This window comes from Scyliorhinus canicula, chromosome 19 (assembly GCF_902713615.1).
Source record: "Scyliorhinus canicula chromosome 19, sScyCan1.1, whole genome shotgun sequence".
Taxonomy (NCBI): Eukaryota; Metazoa; Chordata; class Chondrichthyes; order Carcharhiniformes; family Scyliorhinidae; genus Scyliorhinus; species Scyliorhinus canicula.
Window position 1 is genome coordinate 24,734,946 of NC_052164.1, and position 24,895 is coordinate 24,759,840.

The 24,895-nt window shown below is 49.7% G+C and overlaps 1 protein-coding gene across 4 annotated transcripts in view; it reads left to right on the plus strand.

The window, feature by feature from the left end:
• Positions 1-2,833: 2,833 nt before the first annotated feature.
• The window catches only part of nags (N-acetylglutamate synthase), a 70,094-nt gene continuing 48,032 nt past the window's right edge, over positions 2,834-24,895 (plus strand). For all 4 annotated transcript variants that reach the window (XR_005458178.1, XM_038779112.1, XM_038779113.1 and 1 more), the window contains exons 1-2: positions 2,834-3,298; positions 17,465-17,739. Coding sequence is in view for 3 of the 4 variants with exons in the window: in XM_038779112.1 (XP_038635040.1) it covers positions 2,939-3,298; positions 17,465-17,739 (635 nt within the window). In the remaining variant the exon portion in view is untranslated. The remainder of the gene's footprint in view (positions 3,299-17,464; positions 17,740-24,895) is intronic.

Consider the following 24,895-nt stretch of genomic DNA (forward strand, 5'->3'; position numbering starts at 1 on the left):
CAGATTACAGGTCATAGAGGATTACACTTTTAAAGAGCTTGAACCTTCTAAGAGTGGGAGTCAATTGGCTGTCCATACTTCAGTCCCAGTCAAAGGTTGTCTTCACTTCAGAGCTGGTAGTCGGCACATAAACTGCGGCAGAATCTTTTGAAATGTTGTTGCAACGGTACAAGGTATTGGTGAGACCACAGCTGGAGTATTGTGCACAGTTTTGGTCCCCTTATTTGAGGAAAGATGTAGTGGCATTTGAGGCAGTTCAGAGGAGGTTCACTAGGTTGATTCCAGAGGTGAGGAGTGTGTCATATGAAAAGAGATTGAGCAGTTTAGGCCTATACTCTCTAGAGTTTAGAAGAATGAGGGTAGATCAAATTGAGGCGTACAAGATGATAAAAGGTATGCATAAAGTAGAGGTGGAGCAGATACTTCCTCTTGTGTGACATTCTACAATTAGAGGTCACAGTCTCAGGGTAAGGGGTAGCAACTTTAAAAAAGAGATGAGGAAAACTATTTCTCCCAGAGGGCTGTGAATCTGTGGAATTCACTACCCCAGAGCGTGGTGGATGCTGGGAGGGTGGGTAAATTTAAGAAGGAGTTAGGCGTGTTTTTAATTAGTAATGGGTTGAAGGGTTATGGAGAATGGGTAGGACGGTGGAGTTAACGTCAGGATGAGATCAGCCATGATTGAATGGCGGAGCAGACTCGATGGGCCGAATGGCTTAATTCTGCTCCTATATCTCATGAACCTAGTATCCACGGTGCTTGTTGACAGGAAATTCATCTCATTTTCAAAACATGGGCTGGATTCTCCGCCCCACTGTGTCACATTTGTGTCCCGACCCGCCGGCGGGATTCTCTGTTACGCTGGCTGGTCAATGGGGTTTTCCATTGTGGGGCAGCCCCACGGCGTCGGGAAACCCCCGGGTGCCGGCAAAACGGAGAATCCTCCGGCGGAGAATCCCGCCCCATGAAACTCATAGAATTTACACTGCAGAAGGAGGCTATTCAACCCATCGAGTCTGCACCGGCCCTTGGAAAGAGCACCCTACTTAAGTCCACGCCTCTATCCTATCCCTGTAACCCAGCAACCCCAGCCAACCTTTTGGACTCTCTTGTCTCCATATGCTCAACAATTCAACCCATTGACCAGAGTGGAGGAACCTCACACAGAGAGGGGTGTGGCTTTCTGACCACTGCCTACAGAAAGTAAATGGTCCTCCTGGAAAATCACTGGGAGTTCATCTCTTCTTTTTCTGCCTGTCTTAGAGGAGGTTGGTTATTTTATCTAAGTTCATTGAAATCTCAGATCTTCAATGCCTTTTCAGTTTTTGAAATGGCAGTCGATAAGCTGTGATAGCCTTCCCTGGAGTTGAATATCATTCCTGTTCTGTAGATTCTTGCCAGTGTCCTTTGAGGGAGCAACAAGTTCCTCCGACTGTCTTGAGTTCCTCTCTTTCAGTCCCAGAGTGTCAAAAGATTTCTTCAGACTTCCCAGTTGTACTTGCAGTTCAGTCATTCTGAGACCTACACTCTGGGCGCGATTCTCCACTCCCCACGCCGGGTGGGAGAATCGCGGGAGGGCCTCCCGACTAATTTCACGACCCCCTGGCACCCTCCGCGATTCTCCCACCTCCCGCTCGGAAGAATCGCAGCTCGCCATTTTTCACGGCAACCGGCAATTCTCCGACCCCGATGGGCCAAGCGGCCTGCCGTTCGCGACCGTTTCACGATGGCAACCACACCTGGTTGCTGCCGTCGTGAAATCGCCGTGAGATGCCCGTTTTGGGGCTTGTAGGGGGCCTGGTGGGGAATGAGCAACACGACTGTGCTCGGGAGGGGACAGGCCCGCGATCGGTGCCCACCGATCGTAGGGCCGGCGTCTCAATTGGACGCACTATTTCCCCTCCGCCGCCCCGCAAGATCAAGCCGCCGCGTCTTGCGGAGCGGCTGAGGGGAAAGACGGCCACCGCGCATGCGCGGCTGACGTCACATAGGCGCCGCCATCGCGTCACTCCCAGGCTTGTTCCTGGGATGTCGGGACTGTCATTTGAAGAGAGACTAAGCCAGTTAGGAGTATATTCATTGGAGCTTGGGAGAGTGAGAGGGAATCTCATAGAAACTTAGCGTAGATTCAGAAAGAATGTTCCTGATGGTGGGGGAGTCCAGAACTAGGGGTCATAGTTTGAGGATAAGAGGTAAACCTTTTCGGACTGAGGTGAGGAGACATTTCTTCACCCAGTGAGTGGTGAATCTGTGGAACTCACTGGCAAAAAAAGTAGTTGAGGCCAAAATGTGTAATTTCAAGGAGTTAGTAAGAAGTCTGACAACACCAGGTTACAGTCCAGCAGGTTTGTTTCGAATCACTAGCTTTCGGAGCGCAGCTCCTTCATCAGGTAAGTTAGAAAGAGTTTGATAGTGCTCTTGAGGCTACTGGGATCAAGGGATATGGATGGGGAGGGGGGGAGGCTGGTTCAGGGTATTAAACTGGGAGTGATCATAATGAATGGCGGAGCAGGCTCGAAGGGCCGAATGTCCTCCTCCTCCTGCTTCTATTTTCGATGTATGCCCAGGAACCAAACCTCACAGGACGATTTCAGAACAGTGGTGTCAGACGTGCTGAGTGTTGACAGGATTTTGTGTTTTGAATCATTCTTTATGAGTTTTAACCTGTCCAATATCTGGGGGGGGGGGGGGGGGGGGGGGGGGGGGGGGGGGGGGGGGGGGGGGGGGGGGGGGGGGGGGGGGGGGGGGGGGGGGGGGGGGGGGGGGACTGTACCCTCCCGTTCGGGCCAGGTGTGTTTGAACAGCTGACTGCGATTGGGTGGAAGTACTGGGATCTGAGTGATTGACAGCACCGTGTGTGTGTCTTGTTGTGTTGTGGTGTTTGTCATTCAACAGGCAACTCGTCAGTTTCAGCGCCGGCTGCAGACAGGATCAGTCGATGGCGACAGCGAGTTCGGCATCTGCCGGCACACGGGCCGTGGCCAAGGCGGGCCAGCTCCTCTCCTCCTCCAAGCATGTGCTGAGCTCACCCTGCGCCCCGGCGCCGGGGCTGCGGCGGCTGAGCGCCCTGAAAGCCAGCGGGCGCAACAGGTCGCCCAGCATCCCGACCCAGGAGGCGGCCGACCGCTCAGTGCCGCTGGTCAGCCACCACCAGGCCAACCGCTCCCTGGTTTACCGGGACGTCAGGCTGTTCCTGAACGAGATCGGTGCCGCCCCCAGGGAAGCCCGCTACTGGCTCACCCAGTTCCAGAATGTCAGCAGCAGCGGCAACAACAACAGACTGTTCGCAGTGGTTGAGGTAAGAGTAGCAGATGCAATTTCTGTAACCCCCCCCCCCCCCAATCCCAGCAACCCCCCCCCCAATCCCAGCAACCCCCCCCCCCAATCCCAGCAACCCCCCCCCCCCATCCCAGCAACCCCCCCCCAATCCCAGCAACCCCCCCCCAATCCCAGCAACCCCCCCCCATCCCAGCAACCCCCCCAATCCCAGCAACCCCCCCCAATCCCAGCAACCCCCCCCCCAATCCCAGCAACCCCCCCCCCCAATCCCAGCAACCCCCCCCCCCATCCCAGCAACCCCCCCCCCAATCCCAGCAACCCCCCCCCAATCCCAGCAACCCCCCCCAATCCCAGCAACCCCCCCCCAATCCCAGCAACCCCCCCCAATCCCAGCAACCCCCCCCAATCCCAGCAACCCCCCCCCAATCCAGCAACCCCCCCCCAATCCCAGCAAACCCCCCCAATCCCAGCAACCCCCCCCAATCCCAGCACCCCCCCCCCCAATCCCAGCAACCCCCCCCCCCAATCCCAGCAACCCCCCCCAATCCCAGCAACCCCCCCCAATCCCAGCAACCCCCCCCCCAATCCCAGCAACCCCCCCCAATCCCAGCAACCCCCCCCCAATCCCAGCAACCCCCCCCCAATCCCAGCAACCCCCCCCAATCCCAGCAACCCCCCCCCAATCCCAGCAACCCCCCCCCAATCCCAGCAACCCCCCCCCAATCCCAGCAACCCCCCCCAATCCCAGCAACACCCCCCCATTCCCAGCAACCCCCCCCCATTCCCAGCAACCCCCCCCATTCCCAGCAACCCCCCCCATTCCCATCAACCCCCCCATTCCCAGCACCCCCCCCATTCCCAGCAACCCCCCCAATCCCAGCAACCCCCCCCACTCCCAGCAACCCCCCCCCAATCCCAGCACAACCCCCCAATCCCAGCACACACCCCCCAATCCCAGCACAACCCCCAATCCCAGCACAGACCCCCCAATCCCAGCACCCCCCAATCCCAGCAACCCCCCAATCCCAGCAACCCCCCAATCCCAGCAACCCCCCAATCCCAGCAACCCCCCAATCCCAGCAACCCCCCAATCCCAGCAACCCCCCAATCCCAGCAACCCCCCAATCCCAGCAACCCCCCCATCCCAGCAACCCCCCAATCCCAGCAACCCCCCCAATCCCAGCAACCCCCCCAACCCAGCAACCCCCCCAATCCCAGCAACCCCCCCAATCCCAGCAACCCCCCCAATCCCAGCAACCCCCCCAATCCCAGCAACCCCCCAATCCCAGCAACCCCCCAATCCCAGCAACCCCCCCCAGATCCCGCAACCCCCCCATCCCAGCTCAACCCCCCCATCCAGCAACCCCCCCAATCCCAGCAACCCCCCCATCCCAGCAAACCCCCCAATCCCAGCACCCCCCCAATCCCAGCAACCCCCCCAGCAACCCCCACCAATCCCAGCAACCCCCCCCCAATCCCAGCAACCCCCCCCAATCCCAGCGACCCCCCCCAATCCCAGCAACCCCCCCCCCAAACCCAGCAACCCCCCCCAATCCCAGCAACCCCCCCCAATCCCAGCAACCCCCCCCAATCCCAGCAAACCCCCCCCAATCCCAGCAAACCCCCCCCCAATCCCAGCAACCCCCCCCAATCCCAGCAACCCCCCCAATCCCAGCAACCCCCCCCAATCCCAGCAACCCCCCCCCATCCCAGCAACCCCCCCCCCAACCCCAGCAACCCCCCCCACTCCCAGCAACCCCCCCCCAATCCCAGTAACCCCCCCAATCCCAGCAACCCCCCCCAATCCCAGTAACCCCCCCAATCCCAGCAACCCCCCCCCCAATCCCAGCAACCCCCCCCCAATCCCAGCAACCCCCCCCCCAATCCCAGCACGCCCCCCCCAATCCCAGCAACCCCCCCCAATCCCAGCAACCCCCCAATCCCAGCAACCCCCCCCAATCCCAGCAACCCCCCCAATCCCAGCAACCCCCCCCCAATCCCAGCAACCCCCCCAACCCAGCAACCCCCCCCATCCCAGCAACCCCCCCCCAATCCCAGCAACCCCCCCCCAATCCCAGCAACCCCCCCCAATCCCAGCAACCCCCCCCAATCCCAGCAACCCCCCCCAATCCCAGCAACCCCCCCAATCCCAGCAACCCCCCCAATCCCAGCAACCCCCCCCAATCCCAGCAACCCCCCCAATCCCAGCAACCCCCCCCAATCCCAGCAACCCCCCCCCAATCCCAGCAACCCCCCCAATCCCAGCAACCCCCCCAATCCCAGCAACCCCCCCCAATCCCAGCAACCCCCCCCAATCCCAGCAACCCCCCCCAATCCCAGCAACCCCCCCCCAATCCCAGCAACCCCCCCCCCAATCCCAGCAACCCCCCCCCAATCCCAGCAACCCCCCCCAATCCCAGCAACCCCCCCCAATCCCAGCAACCCCCCCCCCCAATCCCAGGAACCCCCCCCCCCCAATCCCAGCAACTGCCCCCCCCAATCCCAGCAACTGCCCCCCCCAATCCCAGCAACTGCCCCCCCCAATCCCAGCCAGTCCCCAATCCCAGCAACTGCCCCCCCAATCCCAGCCAGTCCCCACCCCCACCCCAATCCCAGCCAGTCCCCACCCCCACCCCAATCCCAGCCAGTCCCCACCCCCACCCCAATCCCAGCCAGTCCCCACCCCCACTCCAATCCCAGCCAGTCCCCACCCCCACCCCAGCCAGTCCCCACCCCCACCCCAATCCCAGCCAGTCCCCACCCCAATCCCAGCCAGTCCCCACCCCCACCCCAATCCCAGCCAGTCCCCACCCCCACCCCAATCCCAGCCAGTCCCCACCCCACTCCCAGCCAGTCCCCATTCCAGGCCCCCCCCGGCCAGTTCCCCCCCCCCCCCCCCCCCCCCCCCCCCGCCCGTCCCCACCCCCGCACCCCAATATCAGCCAGTCCATGTCCCCACTCCAATCCCAGCAAACCCCCAGCAACAAAACTTGTTCCCCTGATGGACACTTGTAAGTAATCCGAGGCCCAGTCCATTTATCCGTTCTCCCCCTCCCCCTTTGTTTACTTATAGATTTGGTGTTGAGTTTACTTTTGGAAAGTTGTGAAACTCACTTGACACTTCTGGTTTTGCCTGTTTTTGGAAACCAACCTGGACTTTCTTAAATAGCATTCATGCGGCCAAAACACGTCAGTGTTGTCAGCTTTATACTTTCCAACGATTGGGGTTTTCTTTTTGTTTTAACTGGACGAGTATTGGACTTGTCCTGTTTGATTTTTTTTTTAAATTCCTCTTGTCGTATTCTACCTCCTCATCATTGACAGGATGGGGATGGGGATGACCGGGTCCACCGTGTTTCTAATCGTGGGTTCATTGCATCATGGCCACAATGCTGACAGCAACCCAGCCTGGACTGAAGTGGCATCTCTGCTGGTGCGGCGGGAGTGGTCATAGAATCATAGGATGCCTACGGTGCAGAAGGAGGCTGTTCAGCCCATCGAGTCTGCACGACCCTCTGATAGAGCGCTCCCCCTCTCTTTCTCCCCCCCCCCCCCTAATCTTTGGACACTCATAGTGTGGCCAATCCGCCTAACTTGCCCAAATTTGTACTGTGGGAGGAAACCGGAGCACCCGGAGGAAATCCACGCACACACAGGCAGTCACCTAAGGTTGGAATTGAACCTCGATCCCTGGTGCTGTGTGGCAGCAGTGCTAACCACTGTGCTACCCCACCTTCTGCGCTTTACTATGCCCCTGTGCAGCCACAAGGAGTGATCAAGGGGGGAACATGGGCACCAAATATTTTTCTGGTTAACACATTTGGTATATTGTGGGTGGCATCATATTTTCACCATGGCAGCTTTTGAAGGATTGAATCCACCCCAAGCCCCACACCATCTGATGTGTTGGACAGGCTGGATCGATGTGGACTGCGCTTGACGCAGTGGAGCGGGAGACAGACTTCCAACACTTGATAAAATGCAACACAATTTTATTTAACATCTAAACTATTATACATGTTCAACTGTGGGTTGACACTATGCTGACTTGACTGGAGACCTGATACCAGCCTAACCAGACTTACTAGCTGCCACATGGTGTTTACACTGGCCAGCTCACGAACTCTGACAGTCTCAGAGGCTGGGTCCCGAGAGAGCGGGAAAACTGGTGCCCTCTGGCTTTATAGTGGTCTTGTCCTGTCTGGTAATTGGCTGCTCTGTTCTGTGTGCTTACTGGTCATCCTGTGTCTCAATCGCTGCCTGTCTGCACTCCATTATATACATAGATGTATATTATGACACCATCTTGGCTTGGAATTGTACAATCCCTTCCTTCATCGCATTGAAATCCTGGAACTCCCTCCCTCATAGCACAGTGGTTGTACCTACACCACAATGACTGCAGGGGCTCGCGAAGGCAGCTCCACACCACCTTCCCAAGGGCAGTGGGTGAAAAATGCTGGTCAAGCCAGCGACATCCACATCCCATGAACAAATACATTTTAAAAATGGTAAAGTGAGTTGGATATCCAGTCCTTTTATCTCTGGAATCTGGGTCTACCACAGCTGCTGGAATGAAGGTGCCCCATTCACACATTTGACTGTAAATGTGAAAGTAATTTGAGCAGAATTATCCCTAATTTAGCAGCTAAAAAGCAGCAATGTTGCAAGAAGCTGATTGACAATGTGGACATGTTTGACTTGTGCATTGATGGATGGTGCTTCTGAGTTTGGTACTGGGGTAGTCAAGACTGTAAGATATAGGAGCATAATTAGGCCATTTGGCCCATCGGGTCTGTTCTGCCGTTCGATCATGGCTGATATGTTCCTAATCCCCTTTCTCATGCCTTCTCCCCATAACCCTTGATACCTGTAGTAACCAAGAACACCAGATTTGTGCTTGAGGTGCTAATACCTACTGGACTGCAGACCAAGAGCTGGAAGGTGAAAATAGACAGACTAGTTCTTTCTTATAACGTAAGAACTAGGAGCAGGAGTGGGCAGTTTAGCCTGTTGAGCCTGCTTCTCCGTTCAATATGATCAAGGCTGATCTCCTCTCCACCAACCTGCTCGTTCTCTGCAAAACCTTCAATCCATTACTAATTCAAAATCTGTCTCACTCCTCAAGTTTACTCACTGTCCCAGCATCCACAGCACTCTGGGGGTAGTGAATTCCACAGATTCACAACCCTTTGGGAGAAGTAATTCTCCTCGTGTTTTAAATTTGCTACCTCTTATCCTGTGACTATGACCTCTTGTTCTAGAATGCCGCACACGAGGAAGCATCTTCTCCACGTCTACTTTATCCATACCTTTTGTCATCTTATACCTCAATTTGATCCCCCCTCATTCTTCTGTACTCGAGAGAGTATAGGCCTAAACTGCACAATCTCTCTTCATAACACAAACCCCTCATCTTGAGAATCAATCTAATGAACCTCCTCTGAACTGCCTCCAATACCACTACGTATTTCTTCAAATAAGGGGACCAAAACTGTGCACAATACCCCAGGTTCGGTCTCACCAATGCCTTGTACAGTTGCAGCAACACTTCCTTACCTTATCCTCTATTCCTTTAGCTATAAATGCTTTTTTTTTAAAGTAAATTTAGAGTACTCCATTTGTTTTTTCCAATTAAGAGGCAATTTAGTGTGGCCAATCCAACTACCCTGCGCATCTTTGGGCCGTGGAGTTGAGACCCACGCAGACACGGGGAGAATGTGCAAACTCCACACGGACAGTGGATCGAGCCTGGGGCCAGGATCGAGCCCGGGTCCTTGGCGCTCTAAGATAGTAGTGCTAACCACTGCGCCGCTATGCTGCCCCGTTTAGCTATAAATGCTGAGGTAGATTATTGGGACAGAATAGAAAGATCTGTGAAGTATTCTGCAATAAGCAGGAAGCTGGATTTCATTCACAGCAAGAACATCTCTCTATTTGAGGAGATCAGAGTTCACTAGTTGATAGTCTTGTCCAATAAGAACCTTGTAGTGGTATTCAGACATTGTATAGATGTGTAGTCAAGACTGCTGAAAGCACAACGAGCGATTTTTAAGGAATCGATTTAGTCAGTGATTCCCCTCATCCTCTGCTTGATAAACTGCAGATCCACTTGACCCTTTCACATTCACCTTGTTAGTATCACAATAACCAAAATGCTTCATCAGTGTGCTCAAATTTCCGATATGTGCACCTGGTTCTCAAATGGGAAATTGTGTGTGGGGTGGGCACCCCTCTTCCCAATATGCACGCTCACAAGGTAAGACTCTACACTTGGAGTGCAAATTCATAAAATTGTGATATGCTGTGACAATTGCAGTATAATTCCTAATACTGTACAGCACACTTCGCTTGATGCACAGTGCCACCACACGCATGGGGTGGCACAGTGGTTAGCACTGCTGCCGCACAGCTCCAAAGTCCCAGGTTCGATTCCAGTGTCTTGTGTGGAGTTTGCATTTTCTCCCCGTGTCTGTGTGGGTTTCGTCCGGGAGTTCCCGTTTCCTCCCACAGTCCAAAGTTTTTTTTATAAATGTTTTTATTCAGTTTTCGTATTTTATATTGAACAAATTACAAATTGTTAGGAGAGAGAAACAAAAAAAAAACAAACAAAAACAAACACGCAAAAATTAACATACATATTTACAGGTAAGCATCTTCGTAGTAGTAACTGCGCCCCCCCCCCCCCCCCTCAACATGTTTATTTAGCTTGGTTTTGGGCCTTAGCTAGCCATCGAACCCCCGTAACGAACCTGTAGCCCGCTACCTTCCCCCGACTATTCTTCCTCTTGTACATTGGCCACAAATAGGTCCCGGAACAGTTGCATGAATGGCTCCCACGTTCTGTGGAAGCCGTCGTCCGACCCTCGGATGGCAAATTTGCCACAGTCCAAAGTTGTGCAGGTTAGGTGGATTGGCCATGATAAATTTCTCCTTGGGGTCCAAAAGATTAGGTGGGGTTATGGGGATAGGGGTGGAGGCGTGGGCTTAGATAGGATGCTCTTTCCAAGGGCTGGTGCAGACTCGATGGGATGCATGGCCTCCTGCTCTGTAAATTCTATGATTCTACATAACCTACCATATAACAGGAGAGGATAATGCACATTACAGGTGAATTGATAGCTGAGGGAGGTACCAAAGATGCCCCAACAATGCGATTGACTGTTTTGACTATTTATCCTCTCAAAATCAAGAGGATGTTCCCTCTTGGACCTCAGTCTAGAACTGGATAATTTTGGTCTTCCTCCTAATCATCAGCAAGGTTAATGGTCTTTTACAGCTTGGATTTTGTTTTTGCTGATTGGGGCCAAGGACAGATAATGCAATCATGTGATTGATTCCGCAATCATTGACACTGCACCATTTGATGTAACGAGTAGGCCATTGACAAATACATATTGAGAGTGATGGGATTCTGCAAGGGATCCCTGAAGGAGAAAATAAATCTAATCTTCTTGAATTAGCTTTGCTAAACATTGCTGAGTTGAGGGCAAAGAACTCAGACAAAATGTTCTTAGAAACCATATACTGAATAGTATGTTTTTCTGCATTAATCAGTCCATAATCTGGAACTGCATCAATTCATGGATTTCTATTGAGTGGTCAAAATAATTTCAAACTCTTTTCTTCAACTACGAGAAGCTCAAATTCCCTGCAGATTTAAAAAATACATTTAGAGCATTACTATGTCCAATGAACATCTCATCAACAACAATCGTAACAGCAAGTAATTAGGAAAGCTAATAAAATGTTATCATTTATTGTGAAGCCAATTGATTATGCTTCAGTTGTACAGGGCATTGGTGAGACCACATATGGAATATTTTGTACAGTACTGTTCTCCTTCTTTGTTTTTTCCAATGAAGGGGCAATTAGTGTGGCCGATCCACCTACCCTGCACGTCTTTGGGTTGTTGGGGGGGGTGAAATCCACGCAAACACTGGGAGAATGTGCAAATTCCACACGGACAGTGACCCAGGGGTGGGATCGAACCCAGGTCCTCAGTGCCGTGAGGCAGCAGTGCCACGATGCCGTCCCTGTTTGCCTTATTAAAGGAAATATGGGGACTTCCGGTGGCGGCGATGAGTGAGTGAGCCGCACATTCGGTGGCTCTCACTCCGGCGGGATTTGAGGACCTGGTTCCCCGGTTTTGCGGGACTGTGGAGCGGTGAAAGGACAGCCACGGAGGTGCGGAGGAGCGAGCAGAGCTGCGTGGAACCGCGGGAGGGCAGAAAGCAGCGAAAACAGGAGAGGAAGGGACAAATACATGGTGCAGGGGAAGCTGACCCGGGAGCAAAGATGGCAGACCTACGGACCTCGGACCCGGCGATCCAGCAAGCGCTGGAAAACATGCTGCAGGTGATTAAAAGCAGTTTTGAGTTGTTGAAGCGGGAAAACTTGGACCCACTTCAGAAGGCAGTGGATCAGCTGAACCAGAGGCTGGATGCCCAGGACGAAAAAGTTAAGGAGCTCTCGTATGGTCCTTATCCCTTTTTTTGTTGTTTATTTCCCCTCCTTTTTTCCCCCTGCTGTGGTGGGTACCTTTTGTCGGGCTCTCGGGGTGTGCTGGAGCCTTTATTGTTACATAAGGGTGGCCGGTCAGCAATGGGGATTAAAGATGTTGGTTGGGGGCTTTCGTTTCATGTATATTATGGTTTTTATGTTTGTTTCGGTTGGGTGATGTACGGGTACTGGGTTATTGCGATGTTATTTTATTAATGCTCAGAAAGGGACGTGGGTTATCACTTTTCTGTGTACACGGCTGGAACTGTATTGTACCTGGAGCAGCCTCGTGCTGCCGTTTGATGTTTACATCTTGTTTGATCTTTCTTATCTTAGTGAGACTGCTCCAGTGGGTCGGAGTGGGGGATGGTGGTGCTGGGGAGATGGGATCGGGGAAACAATGGGAGTGAGACAAGTGGGTGCCGGAGGGATGAGTCACCGGGCTAGCAGATTGGCTAGTCAAGGGAGTCAGGTGGGGGGGGGGGGGGGGGATACAGCCAGTAGATGGCAGGGGTGGGGTTATCGGGGGATGTTGCTGGGGGGGAATAGTTATTCTGCTGACGTGGGGGGGGGGGGATCTGAAGTAGGTAATGGAGAGGAGGTTGGGGGTGGAGGTGGCCAAGGCGCGAGCCAAGAATAGTTGTGGCTGACCGGTTTTGGGGGGGGTGTGCCCCCCAACCAGACTGATCAACTGGAATGTCAGGGGACTAAATGGGCCAGTGAAAAGGGCGCGTGTTCTCACGCATTTGCGGGCTCTAAAGGCGGACTTAATTATGTTGCAGGAGACGCATCTGAAAGTGTCTGACCAGCCTAGGCAAAGGAAGGGCTGGATCAGCCAGGTCTTCCACTCGGACTTGGATTCTAAGTCCAGGGGGGTAGCAATTATGATCAATAAGCGGGTCCAATTTGAGGCAGATGGCATAGTCGCAGATTCCTTATGGTAAGGGGCAAGCTGGAGGGGAGAAGTGTGGTGCTGGTGAACATATTTGCTCCAAACTGGGACCATGTTAATTTTATCAAAAGAGTGCTGGGGAAGATCCCGGACCGAGACTCGCGCAAGTTGATAATACGGGGACTTTAATACGGGCCTGGGCCTGGACCGGTCATGTCCCAGAACAGGTAGACTCCCAGCAATGGCAAGGGAGCTGAAAGGGTTCATGGAGCAACTTGGGGGCAGTGAACTCATGGAGATCCAGACGGCTGACTGGAGGGGCTACTCGTTTTACTCGCATGCTCATAAAGTATATTCTAGGATCGTATTTTTAAATTCTTGAGCAAAGGCTATGTAGGGGAGGTAAAGAATACGGAATACTCGGCAATCACTATCTCGGACCATGCCCCACATTGGGTGGACCTGCAGGTTGGGGGGGATGAATTACCAACACCCGCAATGGAGGTTAGACGTAGGATTGTTGTCAGAGGAGGGGATATGTGAGAGACTTCGGAAGTGTATGCAAAATTACTTATAGGTGAACGCTACGGGGGAGGTTTCAGCAGCGATCCTGTGGGAGGCGTTGAAGGCAGTAGTGAGGGGGCAGCTGATCTCAGTTCGGGCTCGCAGGGTCAGGGAGGACAGAGGAGAAATGGACAGATTGGTTAGGGAGATTTACCGGATAGACGAGGAGCATGCGGGGTCCCCGGGGGAGGACCTACTCAGGGAGAGACGGAGATTGCAGGCGGAACTGGGGGTGCTATCCACGAGTAGGGCCGTGGAATAACTTAGGCAGGCGAGGGGACTGGTGTATGAGCATGGGGAGAAGGCCAGCAGATTGCTAGCGCAGCAACTCAGGATGAGGGAGGCGGCCAGGGAAAAAAGTAGAGTGATTGATGGGGAGGGGAGCAGAGTGGAGGACCCGGCAGGACTGAATAAAGGTATTTCGGGTCTTCTATAGTAAGCTGTACACTTCAGAACCCCCGGAAGAGCCGGAGGAGGTGAAAAGGTTCCTGGACGGACTAACCTTCCCAAAAGTAGGCGGGGGACTAGTGGACGGGCTGGGGGCCCCGATTAGAGCGGAGGAGGTATTGGGGGGCCTAAAAGCCATGCAGTCAGGGAAACCCCGGAACCAGATGGATACCCAGTAGAGTTTTACAAGAAGTTCTCGGAGATAGTGGGACTCTTGACTAGGGTTTTTAATGAGGCAAGGGACAGAGGGATCCTGTGGCCGACTATGTCGCAAGCCACCATCTTGCTGATATTGAAGCGGTACAAGGACCCGGAATCCTGCGGGTCATACAGGCCAATCTCCCTGATCAATGTGGACGCCAAGCTCCTGGCGATTAGAATTGAGAACTGCGTACCGGAGGTGGTTCGGGACAATCTGACAGGGTTTGTGAAAGGCAGGCAGCTGACAGCTAACTTGAGTGGATTGCTTAATGTGATCATGATGCCCCCGACGGGCAAGGAGGTGGAGGTAGTGGTGGCAACGGACGCTGAGAAGGCCTTCGACCGGGTGGAGTGGGGCTATTTGTGGGAGGCGCTTGGACGGTTTGGGTTCGGGGAGGAACTGATTAATTGGATCAGACTATTGTACCAGGCCCCAAAAGCTAGGACGAACAGGGTAATGTCAGATTATTTCAGACTATATCGCGGGATCAGACAGGGATGCCCATTCTCCCCGTTGCTGTTCGCGCTGGCCACAGAGCCGTTGGCGATTGCATTGAGAGCTGCAAAGGGGTGGAAGGGAATGACTGGGGGGTGGGGAGGTGGAGGAACACAGGGTCTCTCTCTATGCGGACGACCTGCTCCTGTATGTGTCGTGCCCACTGGCCGGGATGGAAAATATACTGGAAACATTGAGAAGTTCAGTCGGTTCTTGGGGTACAAATTAAAGGAAATATGTAAAATGTGTTAGAAGCAGTTCAGAGAAGGTTTACTAGACTAATAGCAGGTCTGGGAGGGGGGCGCTGTCTTGTGAGGAAAGGTTGAAGAGATCAGGTTTGTATCCACTAGAGTTTAGAAGGGTGAGAGGTGACTTGATCAAAACCCTTTAAGATCGTGAGGGGTATTGACAGGGTGGATGTGGATGTTTCCTTTTGCTGAAGGATCTAGATCTAAGATTCACTGTTTAAAAATAAGAGGTTATTCAATTAAGACGGAGCTGAGGAGAATTATTTTATGAGGGTTGAGCTTCTCTAACACTTTCTCAAAAGGCAGTGCAAGCAGAGTTTTTGAATATTTTTAAGGCACGCTAGATAGATTCTTGATTAACAAGGGTGTAAAAGGTTATCGGGGGTCAGCAGGAACTTGGGGTTGAAGTTACATTGAGACGAGCCATGATCTTATTGAATGCCAGAGCAGGATCGAAGGGCCGAATGGCCGCCTCCTGTTCCTAATTTGTATGTTCGGCAGCATGGTGGCATAGTGGTTAGCACAATGGCTTCACAGCACCAGGGTCCCTGGTTCGATTCCCGACTTGGGTCACTGTCTGCACGTTCTCTCCGTGTCTGTGTGGGTTTCCTCCGGGTGCTCCGGTTTCCACCCACAGTCCAAAGATGTGCAGGGGTAGGTGCATTGGCTATGCTAAATTGCCCTTGGTGTCCAAAAAAGGAAAGGTAGGGTTACGGGGATAGGGTGGAAGTGTGGGGATAGGGTGGAGGTGTGGGCTTAGGCAGGGTGCTCTTTCCAAGAGACGGTGCAGACTCAATGGTCCGAATGGCCTCCTTCTGCACTGTAAATTCTGTGATTCTGTGTCCGTATATAATCCTAAAAATAAGTGATCGAGCCAAAACAAGAGTGATGATAATAGTGAACGAACAAGTTGGTATGCCAGGACTCCCTTCCCACCTGATCTTTTCTGTTTGTTCCAGGCTGCTTTGTGTTCAGCAATGGCAGAGTTCTTAAGTGGTATCAGCTTAAATGGTTGGATGCTGATAATTTTTTTTTTAAATGTAGAGTACATTATTCTTTTTTCCAATTAAGGGGCCAATTAGAGTGGCCAATTCACCTACCCTGCCCATCTTTGGGTTGTGGGGGGTGAGACCCAGGCCGACATGGGGAGAATGTGCAAACTCCGCCATACCGCTGAATTAGAAAAAGTGATCCAACACTGATGAACAAAAGCCCACTTTGTCAGGAAGTGGTTTGAGTGCAGAGAGATTTGTTGCATTGACTAAATATATGCTTGCCTTCATTCTGCAACAGCAAGATCAAATTAGAAAGCATTACTTTGGAGTAAATAGTGTTCAAAAGCGGACTGCCGAGAAGCAACGGAAAATCCCCCTACCTGCTGATTAAACTAGCAAAATATATTCCTCCACGTCATTCATACAAACTACAATTGTCTGTTTTTCTGATGCTGGTGGAAGGAGCTGCAGAGCCTTTGAATTCAAAGCAGAGGAAACTGACCAATGTTGGGACGACTGCGACCCGACCATACAGTCCTGTCAATAGTTAGTGGGCTTCTGGCTGGGCTGCCGACCATCCCGAAGCGGGCCCCGCTATGTCCGGGTCGGAAAATCCCCGCCTATCGATGCATGCTATTGAGAGTTTAGCCCACAAAGAAATCTGGACAGTAGCCTCAAATGACAACACAAGCAATGCCATTTTTATCATGGGTGGAGGACAGCTATCAAACAGATGTTTAAAATAATAAAATGAATATGCTGGAAATATTCAGCAGGTTGGACAGCATCTGTAGCTAGAGAAACCAAGATTAGGGGTGGAATTTTCCCATATCTTTCCAGTGTCAGGTTCTCACTGATACCTGTCATGTAGAGATATCCAATCCTATGGCAAACTGCTGTTCAACTTAAAATCTTATAGCAGACTGTAAAACTACAGACAGGCCTGGCTCCTCCCATTAATTACACCATCTGTATCCCACTAATTTCCATGACCTGCTTAGCCAGGGATAAATAAAATCCTTAAAATGATCTAGGCTCCAGGGAACCATTAAAAATATAAACAATGTTCCATTCGCCCTTTATCTGTCACCAGGTAAGTGGCTGGAATGTACGATTACCTCAAACATTTACAACACCTTAATTACAGCTTTAGCAGACACACTGTATGTATTTCAAACCAAAGGTTTTAATATCATTACTTCCACAAATGTGAAATATACATTCATCACAGTACTGACAGAAGAGGTGTTGTATGCAAGAATGTTGGGGCTGTTAAAATACAGCTGGATGCGACAATTTTCAAGTTAAAATATAAAAGGGTGAACTTCGATGGGATAAGTGGTCTTTTTCCATCCTGATGTTTCCTGTGTTTTATAAAGCTAACTAGCTAAGTTTTGGCCCAGGTGCCTTTTGACAACCAGCGTAAAATACTGCAGGATGTTTTTCGTAATAAATGCCCCTTGTGCTTCTATTAATTAAAAGAAATTAAACGAAAAAGGAGAAAATTAATCCTTTCGTAGAATAACATTGCATCATCTGTCTCTTCCACCTTTTCAGTGGGGGTGGGTATTGACATGGTAGAATTTCTGTCTCTCTCGGTTTTAAGATTCATCTGAACTAAAATGGTAGGGAAATTATATTTTGGGTAAGGTGGGAAGGTTGTAGAAGGACTCTCTCAACCGGACCCAGGATTCATATGACCCATGGTTTCCGATCAACAGGCAGAGGTGGAAGTGGAAGCTAAATATGCAATATGCTACTTGTCTGAAAATAGAACCACTGCAGTCGCTGTCTAATAACCGATTTGTGGTATTGACTAACTTATCTTTATGTCTATCAGGTGGATGAAGAGATCTTTTGCTCGAAAGAGATGGTATCCAGCCTGGCATTTGGCCTGGCGTTCCTGCAACGTATGGACATGAAGCCTGTGGTGGTGATGGGATTATCATGCCAGCATGCTGAAGGGGGATCAAATTCATTCACCGAAACCAAATCCTTATTACTCCAGAATTGCAGGAACCTGACTGATGCACTGCACAGGAATTCCGCTGTCACTATGCCATTTTTCAATGGAGGATCCTTACTGCGAGCAGAGGCATCTTCATCTCACAACAGGTACAGCTATTCCGGAGTATGAGCAGCAAAGTTGTAAGAACATCAATGATTTGTCAGCAAGGGCATCAAGAGTCAAGTTAAATGGCAATGATATACCGTCATGCAGAAATGATTGCTGTCAATTTGTTGTTAGTGTTGCCGCATACGTTTTTGTGTCATTGAAGGTTGCTCAGCATATAAGGCAAACTTGGGGAAAAAGTAGAAACAGAATCATTGAGAACCACAGAATTGTTCCAGCACAGAAGGCGGCCATTTGGCCCATTGTGTTTGCACACACTCTTCAAATGAGCTTAGTGGAACCCCCCTGCCTTTTCCCCATACCCCTGCACATTATTTCTATTCAAGTAATCATATAATGTCCCCGCGAATGCCTTGATTAAATCTGCCTCCACCACACTTCCAGGCGGTGCATCCCAGACCCAAACCACTCGTTGTGCGAAAAAGATTTTTCTCACATCGCAATTGCTTCTTCTACAAATCACCTTAAATCTGTTCCCTCCTGTTCTTGAATCTTTTTATGAGGGGGGAAAGTTTCTCTGTCCAGCCTCCTCATGATTTTGAACATCTCTATCAAAACTCATCTCAACCTTCTTCACTCCCAGAGGAACTGTCCCAATCTATCTCACGGTGGGTGGCATGGTAGCACAGTGGTTAGCATTGTCGCTTCACAGCTCCAGGGTCCCAGGTTCGATTCCTGGCTTGGGTCACTGTCTGTGCTGCGACTGCACGTTCTCCTCATGTCTGCGTGGGTTTCCTCCGGGAGCTCCGGTGTCCTCCCGCAGCCCAAAGACGGCAGATTAGCTGGATTGGCCATGCTAAATTGCCCTTTGTGTCCAAAGGGGTTGGGTGGGGTTGCTGGGTATGGGGCGGAGTTGTGGGCTTAAATGGGGTGCTGTTTCCAAGGGCCGGTGCAGGCTTGATGGGCCAAACGGCCTCCTTTTTGCACTGTAAATTCTATGTTCTGAACTCTTAACTGAACCTTCAGGCTAGGTGCTACTACAGAGGGGAAGGCAGGCAGGAGGTTTGGGTCTTCCGAACCTGATGTACTACTAGTGGGCGGCGAATGTGGAGAAGGTGCGGAGCTGGGTAAGAGGGGTTGATTCCCAGTGGGTCAGAATGGAGGAGTGTATGTGCAGGGGGTCAGGATTGAAAGCACTAACAAAAGCGCCGCTCCCGATAGCCCCGGGGAAATACACGGGGAGTCCGGTAATAATAGCTTCATTGAGAATTTGGAGGCAGTTTCGCCAACACTTCGGAAATGCCGATTAGGGGGAACCACAGTTTTGAGCCAGGGAGGTGGGATGGAAATTTTCGGAAATGGGAGGCGAAGGGGATTAAGACACTGAAGGATTTGTTTCTTAGGGATCGGTTTGCAGGATTGAAGGAGCTGGAAGCGAACTATGAGCTGGAGCAGGGAGAAATGTTTAGATACATGCAGGTTCGAGATTTTGCCAGAAAGGCGATTCAGAATTTCCGGAGGAGCCGGCCTCCACATTGCTGGAAGAGGTGCTGACAACAGGGGAACTGGAGAAAGAGATAGTGTCCGTGGTCTACGGAGCTATTTGCATATGTTTTGATCCTGTCCAAAGCTAGAGAATTACTGGAAGGAGGTTTTTAGGATAATTCCTAAAGTCGTGCACCATATTCAGGGTGTCGGACCAGCCAGGGTTGGAAATGGGTGCGGAGGCAGATGTTGTAGCCTTCGCCTTGTTGATTGCCTGAAGGTCGATCCTGATAGGTTGGAGAGCAGCCTCTCCACCCTGTGCCCTGGCGTGGCGGGGGGACCTGTTGGAATTCTTGATCCTTGAGAAGGTTAAGTTTGAACTGAGGGGAAGGATGGAGGGGTTCTACAATTCATGAGCTTTATTCATTATGCACTTTCGAGAACTGGATAACGTTGAGCATTAGTGGGGGTGGGGGGGGGGGGGGGGGGGGGTTGGGGGCGATGGGTGTTAACGGTGGCCATGTGTGATTCCGGATTCCTTTTTGTCAGTTGTTTATGTGAACATGCGGGCTGATGTTTTGGCTTCGGTGGGAGGATGGGATCGTTGTTATCGATATGGGGATTGACATATTTGTTACTGATTATTGTTGGTGGGTGTAACTTTATGAGAAAATGCAAAGGAGGAGGAGAATAAAGAAATTATTTTTTTTAAACTGAACCTTCCGGCAGAGATTTAATTTTCCCCGCTGTGGAATTAGTTATACTGGAAAAGGAGAAGAGGTTTCCCACTCTTCCCCTCCCCCACCATCTCATGGTGATCGAATTGTTAGCCATAACACAGAGCTATTATCACGCACAACAATGTGGGGCGTTCGGTGCCTCTCAATGATTGTGATGCTCCATTAGTAGCGGCAAGCAGCATCCAAGTACTGAGTTTTTATAACAAAGTTCCAAAATATTTGCACATTGCAGTTTTTCTTTGCTCGGAAATGTCAGTTTTGAATCATGCAGTTTTTGTGAACAAGCCGTTCGTGGAGAGAAGAAAAGGCTTCTTTGCGGCCTCTCCAACTGGCAGTATTTTCCAATGCTGCTGAAGTCAATGGACTTTTTCAACAGCTCACCGCATTTTCCAGCCCATCCATAGTCTTAACCTTGAGGATGGAGTAGAAATGGATCCTCTAGTCAGCCGTGCAGAGATTAATTTATTGATTGCATTTGAAGTTCTGGAATATAGTTGGGAAAAAAATATTCCGTCACCAGCCTTCTGGCACATTTTTACATACCTGTGCCCTCCCTCAGTGGACATTTGTCCAATGAACGGTCAGGCCACGTGTGCACATTCATAAAAATGTTAACGGGGGATGCTGGAGAGAGAGACGTGCCATAAAGATTTGGTGGGATATAGAAACGGGGCTGGAGAGCAGGCACGTGCACATACACACACTAGTGTTATTTTTACCCTTAAGTCCTGATCTTCTAAGTTTTCTTCAAATCCCCTCGCCACAAGCCTGGCCTTTGCCTTAAGTTCCATCCGGAAGAACCTTTTCCATGCAAATCCATCTGTGGGATAGTGCTCGTTGTCCCCTGGTACTTCCGTGTATACCCTAAATTCACGCCAACTATGCAGTTCTTGCTATTTGGCATCTTTGATAACTTTTTCATCTAACTTATTGGAAGGCACCAAAATCTCATGCGCATGTGGGCTTCTACTCCTATTAGTATTTGTAGTATTACTCATGTTCTGAGACCTTAGACCATAAGACATAGGAGCGGAAGTAAGGCCATTCGGCCCATTGAGTCCACTCCACCATTCAATCATGGTTGATTTCAACTCCATTTACCCGCTCTCTCCCCATAGCCCTTAATTCCTCGAGAAATCAAGAATTTATCAATTTCTGTCTTAAAGACACTCAATGTCCTGGCCTCCACCGCCCTCTGTGGCAATGAATTCCACAGACCTACCACTCTCTGGCTGAAGAAATTGATAAACTTGATAAACTGCATCCCCTCTCCCGCCTGGTATCTCGTTCTTTACTGCCACTGCTTGATCTTTCCCTTCAGCTGTGGGATGTCCTTTCAATAGTTCTCGGCCTTTTCCTGCGGACCTGTTCACTATCCGATGTACTATCTGAACTGGCACTGTGTTTCTGTGCCCTCCATTTTTGAACTTCGTGTTCCCAATCCATTGTCTTTACTCCCTCCCCTGAATGCTGTACATTCAACCAATGTTTATACTTTCCAGTGGCCTACCCTACTCTACTAATAACAGTTGCATCCTGCCATTGACTCGACCCTTCAGGCAAGTATGTCACTTTTGTACCAACCTTCGGCAGTTGTCCTTTCGGAAAAATGGCCTGTTCTAAATCATAAGTGTTGTGTTCCTCTACAGAATCCCTGCCTATATCAGTTAACTGGTCCTCATAGTTCTGTAACACATGCGTACCAGATGACCCTGGTTCTTAGTCATGTCTGTCTGCTCTGTCTAAATTTGAATTTTTAATCTGTACCCATTATCCTTGATGAATGTACCCTAACAGTTTGATTACCATGTTGCAAAATAATTGTTTTGCCATCTATGCCTATGATCTTCCCTAGGCCTTTTCATTTATTATAGCATACTATGTCTCCTTGCTGAAAAACGGTATTTGATGGCTGTACATTATGCCTCAAAGCTCTGCAAATTCTTTCAGAGATTTCTGCTACCAAAAAAGCTTTTCTACTGTTATGTAATGCATTTAAATGCTCAGCAAAGGCAGAGCTAATTGTAGTCCCTTCCCAAGCTGGAGGCTGGCCATCCAAAATGGACGGAAATTTAGGATTTCTACCAAACATTAATTAATAGGAACTATAGCCCCAACCATCTGCAATGAATTATTTGCATGTACTGCCCATGCTAAAGCTGAATTTAGTTTACAGTTTGCTCTATCTGCCAAAGTTTTCTGGAGCATGTCATCTATTACCGCATGCTTTCTTTCACCAACGCACCATTACTAAATGGGCTTTCTGCAGCCGTATTCAGAACTGTGATAGTCACGTTTTCACACGTATCCCTAAACTCATTAGCAAATTCTCCCCCATTGTCTGTAAGGAATTTTGCTGGTGGGCCCATTCCTGTCCCCATTCCTGTCCCTTCCTTTTTTCCACGATTTGATCCAGAATTACACTCTTTTCTTTACTTCTTACAATCGTTGATTGACTAAAATGGTTGCTAAATCTACAAAATGCAAAATAAATATATTATTGGCTTTATCCCAGATCTTAAGGTCCATGGCCACAATGTCGTTAAAATCCCTGGCCAAAGCACAGTGGATAGCACTGTTGCCTCACGGCGCCAAGGTCCCAGGTTCGATCCCGGCTCTGGATCACTGTCGGTGTAGAGTTTGCATATTCTCCACGTGTTGCATGGGTTTCGTCCCCACAGCCCAAAACAAAATGTGCCGGCTCGGTGGATTGGCCACACTAAATTGCCCTTAATTGGAAAAATGAATTGGGTACTCTAAATTTATATATTTTTTAAAAATCCCTGGCCAAAGGTAGGGTTACTATCGGTCGTGCTGGTGTCCTTCTGTACTTCCTACAAACTTCACAGCAATCACTAACCTGTTCTATTTGCTTAGTATTGTCTTCATCCCTTACCCCTGCATCCTTTAATAAATTTTTCAGCCTCCGAGACGGATGCGTAAATTGCCTATGCAGTTTTAATACAACGAGCTTTTTATCAGCTAAAGTCCATTTTCAACTGCCATTTACACATCCTTGACAACTGTACTTGAAATATTATTGTCAGTAATGGAATACAATAGTGTCCTGACTGTGTAAATTGTAAGTCCACCGTCTTTCCGAAAACAGTTGCCTTATCCTGTTCCATATCCAGTTTCATGTGTCCTTTCTTCATCGACGGTCTGCACAGAAACAAAGGTATCTCACTTGATACAACATCCATGCTAATGAAATGATTCACTCCAACAATATTTCAAGGGATCGCCACTCTTTTCAGCGACTTCAGAGTATTATCGTCCCCAAACCTGAAACTTGTGGAAGTTTCAAATTCCTTAACCTTGTTCCAGTATTCAGCATTCAAGGAGTCCAGGTAACATTTTAACCAGTCAGTACAAACACAGTAGGTGTGCAGCCACTGTCCAATACAGCACAATTGAAGGATTCTGCAATGAACACCCTCATTACCAGCGTAAAACTGCTTGTTAATAGGACAATGCCTTCTTTCTGGTCACTATCTTTTTCCTCTTCTAACTCTTCTGTGTCATGTGTCGCTTCAAACACTATTATAACATGTTGGACAGTTGAAAGCATAATGGTATTGGGAGTCACATCAAAAACATCGATTATCATGCCCCATGCATTTCTGGGGTTCATCTTCCTATTGTAGGTTCTAACTGGGTTTCTGTCCAGAACTTCCAGGTCCCGATCTCCTCCTAGAGTCTTGGAACCTGTTTGTAGCCGTACGATTTTGCCATCCTGTTAGTAGCGTATCTTCCATATTCTGCTTTATTACAGGCTGATTTGGGTCATCGAGCCATCGGAATCGAATGTTTCCCCAGAAACTTTTTTAAAACTTCTGGCATCTGATCGAATAAAGTATCCTTATCAAACTGAACTCCTGTCAAAACCAGGCGCCTATCCATGTGGTTCGCTCTAGCACAGTCTAGTAATTTAAAGGCCAACACAGACTATGGAAATTCCAGGTTGTGTTTCTGCAGTTTTTTATACAGTCTGCCAAATTCCATTATATAGTCTTCAATGGAGAAATCCTCTATTTTCCGGAACCTATTAAAATCTGACCATGCTTCATATGCACTTAACAAGTCATCCTCCTTATAAATCTTATCCATATAACTTAATAGAGACTGCAGACCTTCTTCTGAGTCTAACTCTTCCAATTCCAGCTCAGAAAACACTTTGCTCCAGATTTTACTGTCATAAGGTAGAGAAAGAGCCAATGCCATACCTTGTTTTCTCTTTCCCAAGGCAGTTACCTTCGTCCGCATAACTACTGCACTTCTCCATTAGTCGTACGATCCCCTTTCAGAAAATAAGGGGGGGGGTTAGTCATATCCAGCCATCTTTTTCCTAGTTCAGCCATATATCTTTGTTTTTGTTTTCCTTCTCATTCACTCACCTTGGTTTGGTCTGGAAAAGTTGTATCTTTCAACCCTTCATATTTGTACAGCAACCATCCTCTGCTACCATTCGTTAATCATTTAGCTGCTGTTGTATAGAGTCAAAGTTTCTGCTCCTTTTCCACAAACGCCTTCAATTTACTTCAACAGACTGCAAAAAAAAACTCTAACATTGCATCAACTGACACAAAGGCCACCTGAAGCCCCTTAACATATCAGTCAATTATTGGATACTTAACATAAATGAGACAACTAATTGGAATGTCTCTTAACCCATTACTTAACAACCAGGATCTGGACACTGCATTGCTGGCACCCAGTCAGCCAATAGTGACCCTCAGCCGTTTTATTAACCTTTGGCACTGACTATCCCAGAGCCCCGTGAGTGAGAGAGGGAAGATGATGAGTGAGTACCAAGAGATACAAACCATCCTTGTTAATGATGGCCAAGCGACACCCAGAGTGAAGAAGAAGATGGTGAACATCTGTTCTAAGATCGTGACTATAACATGTCTCAACAGAAAGGTGCAAATAAGCTCTGTAACAAAGTTAATTGGATATCCGATGAGGATGA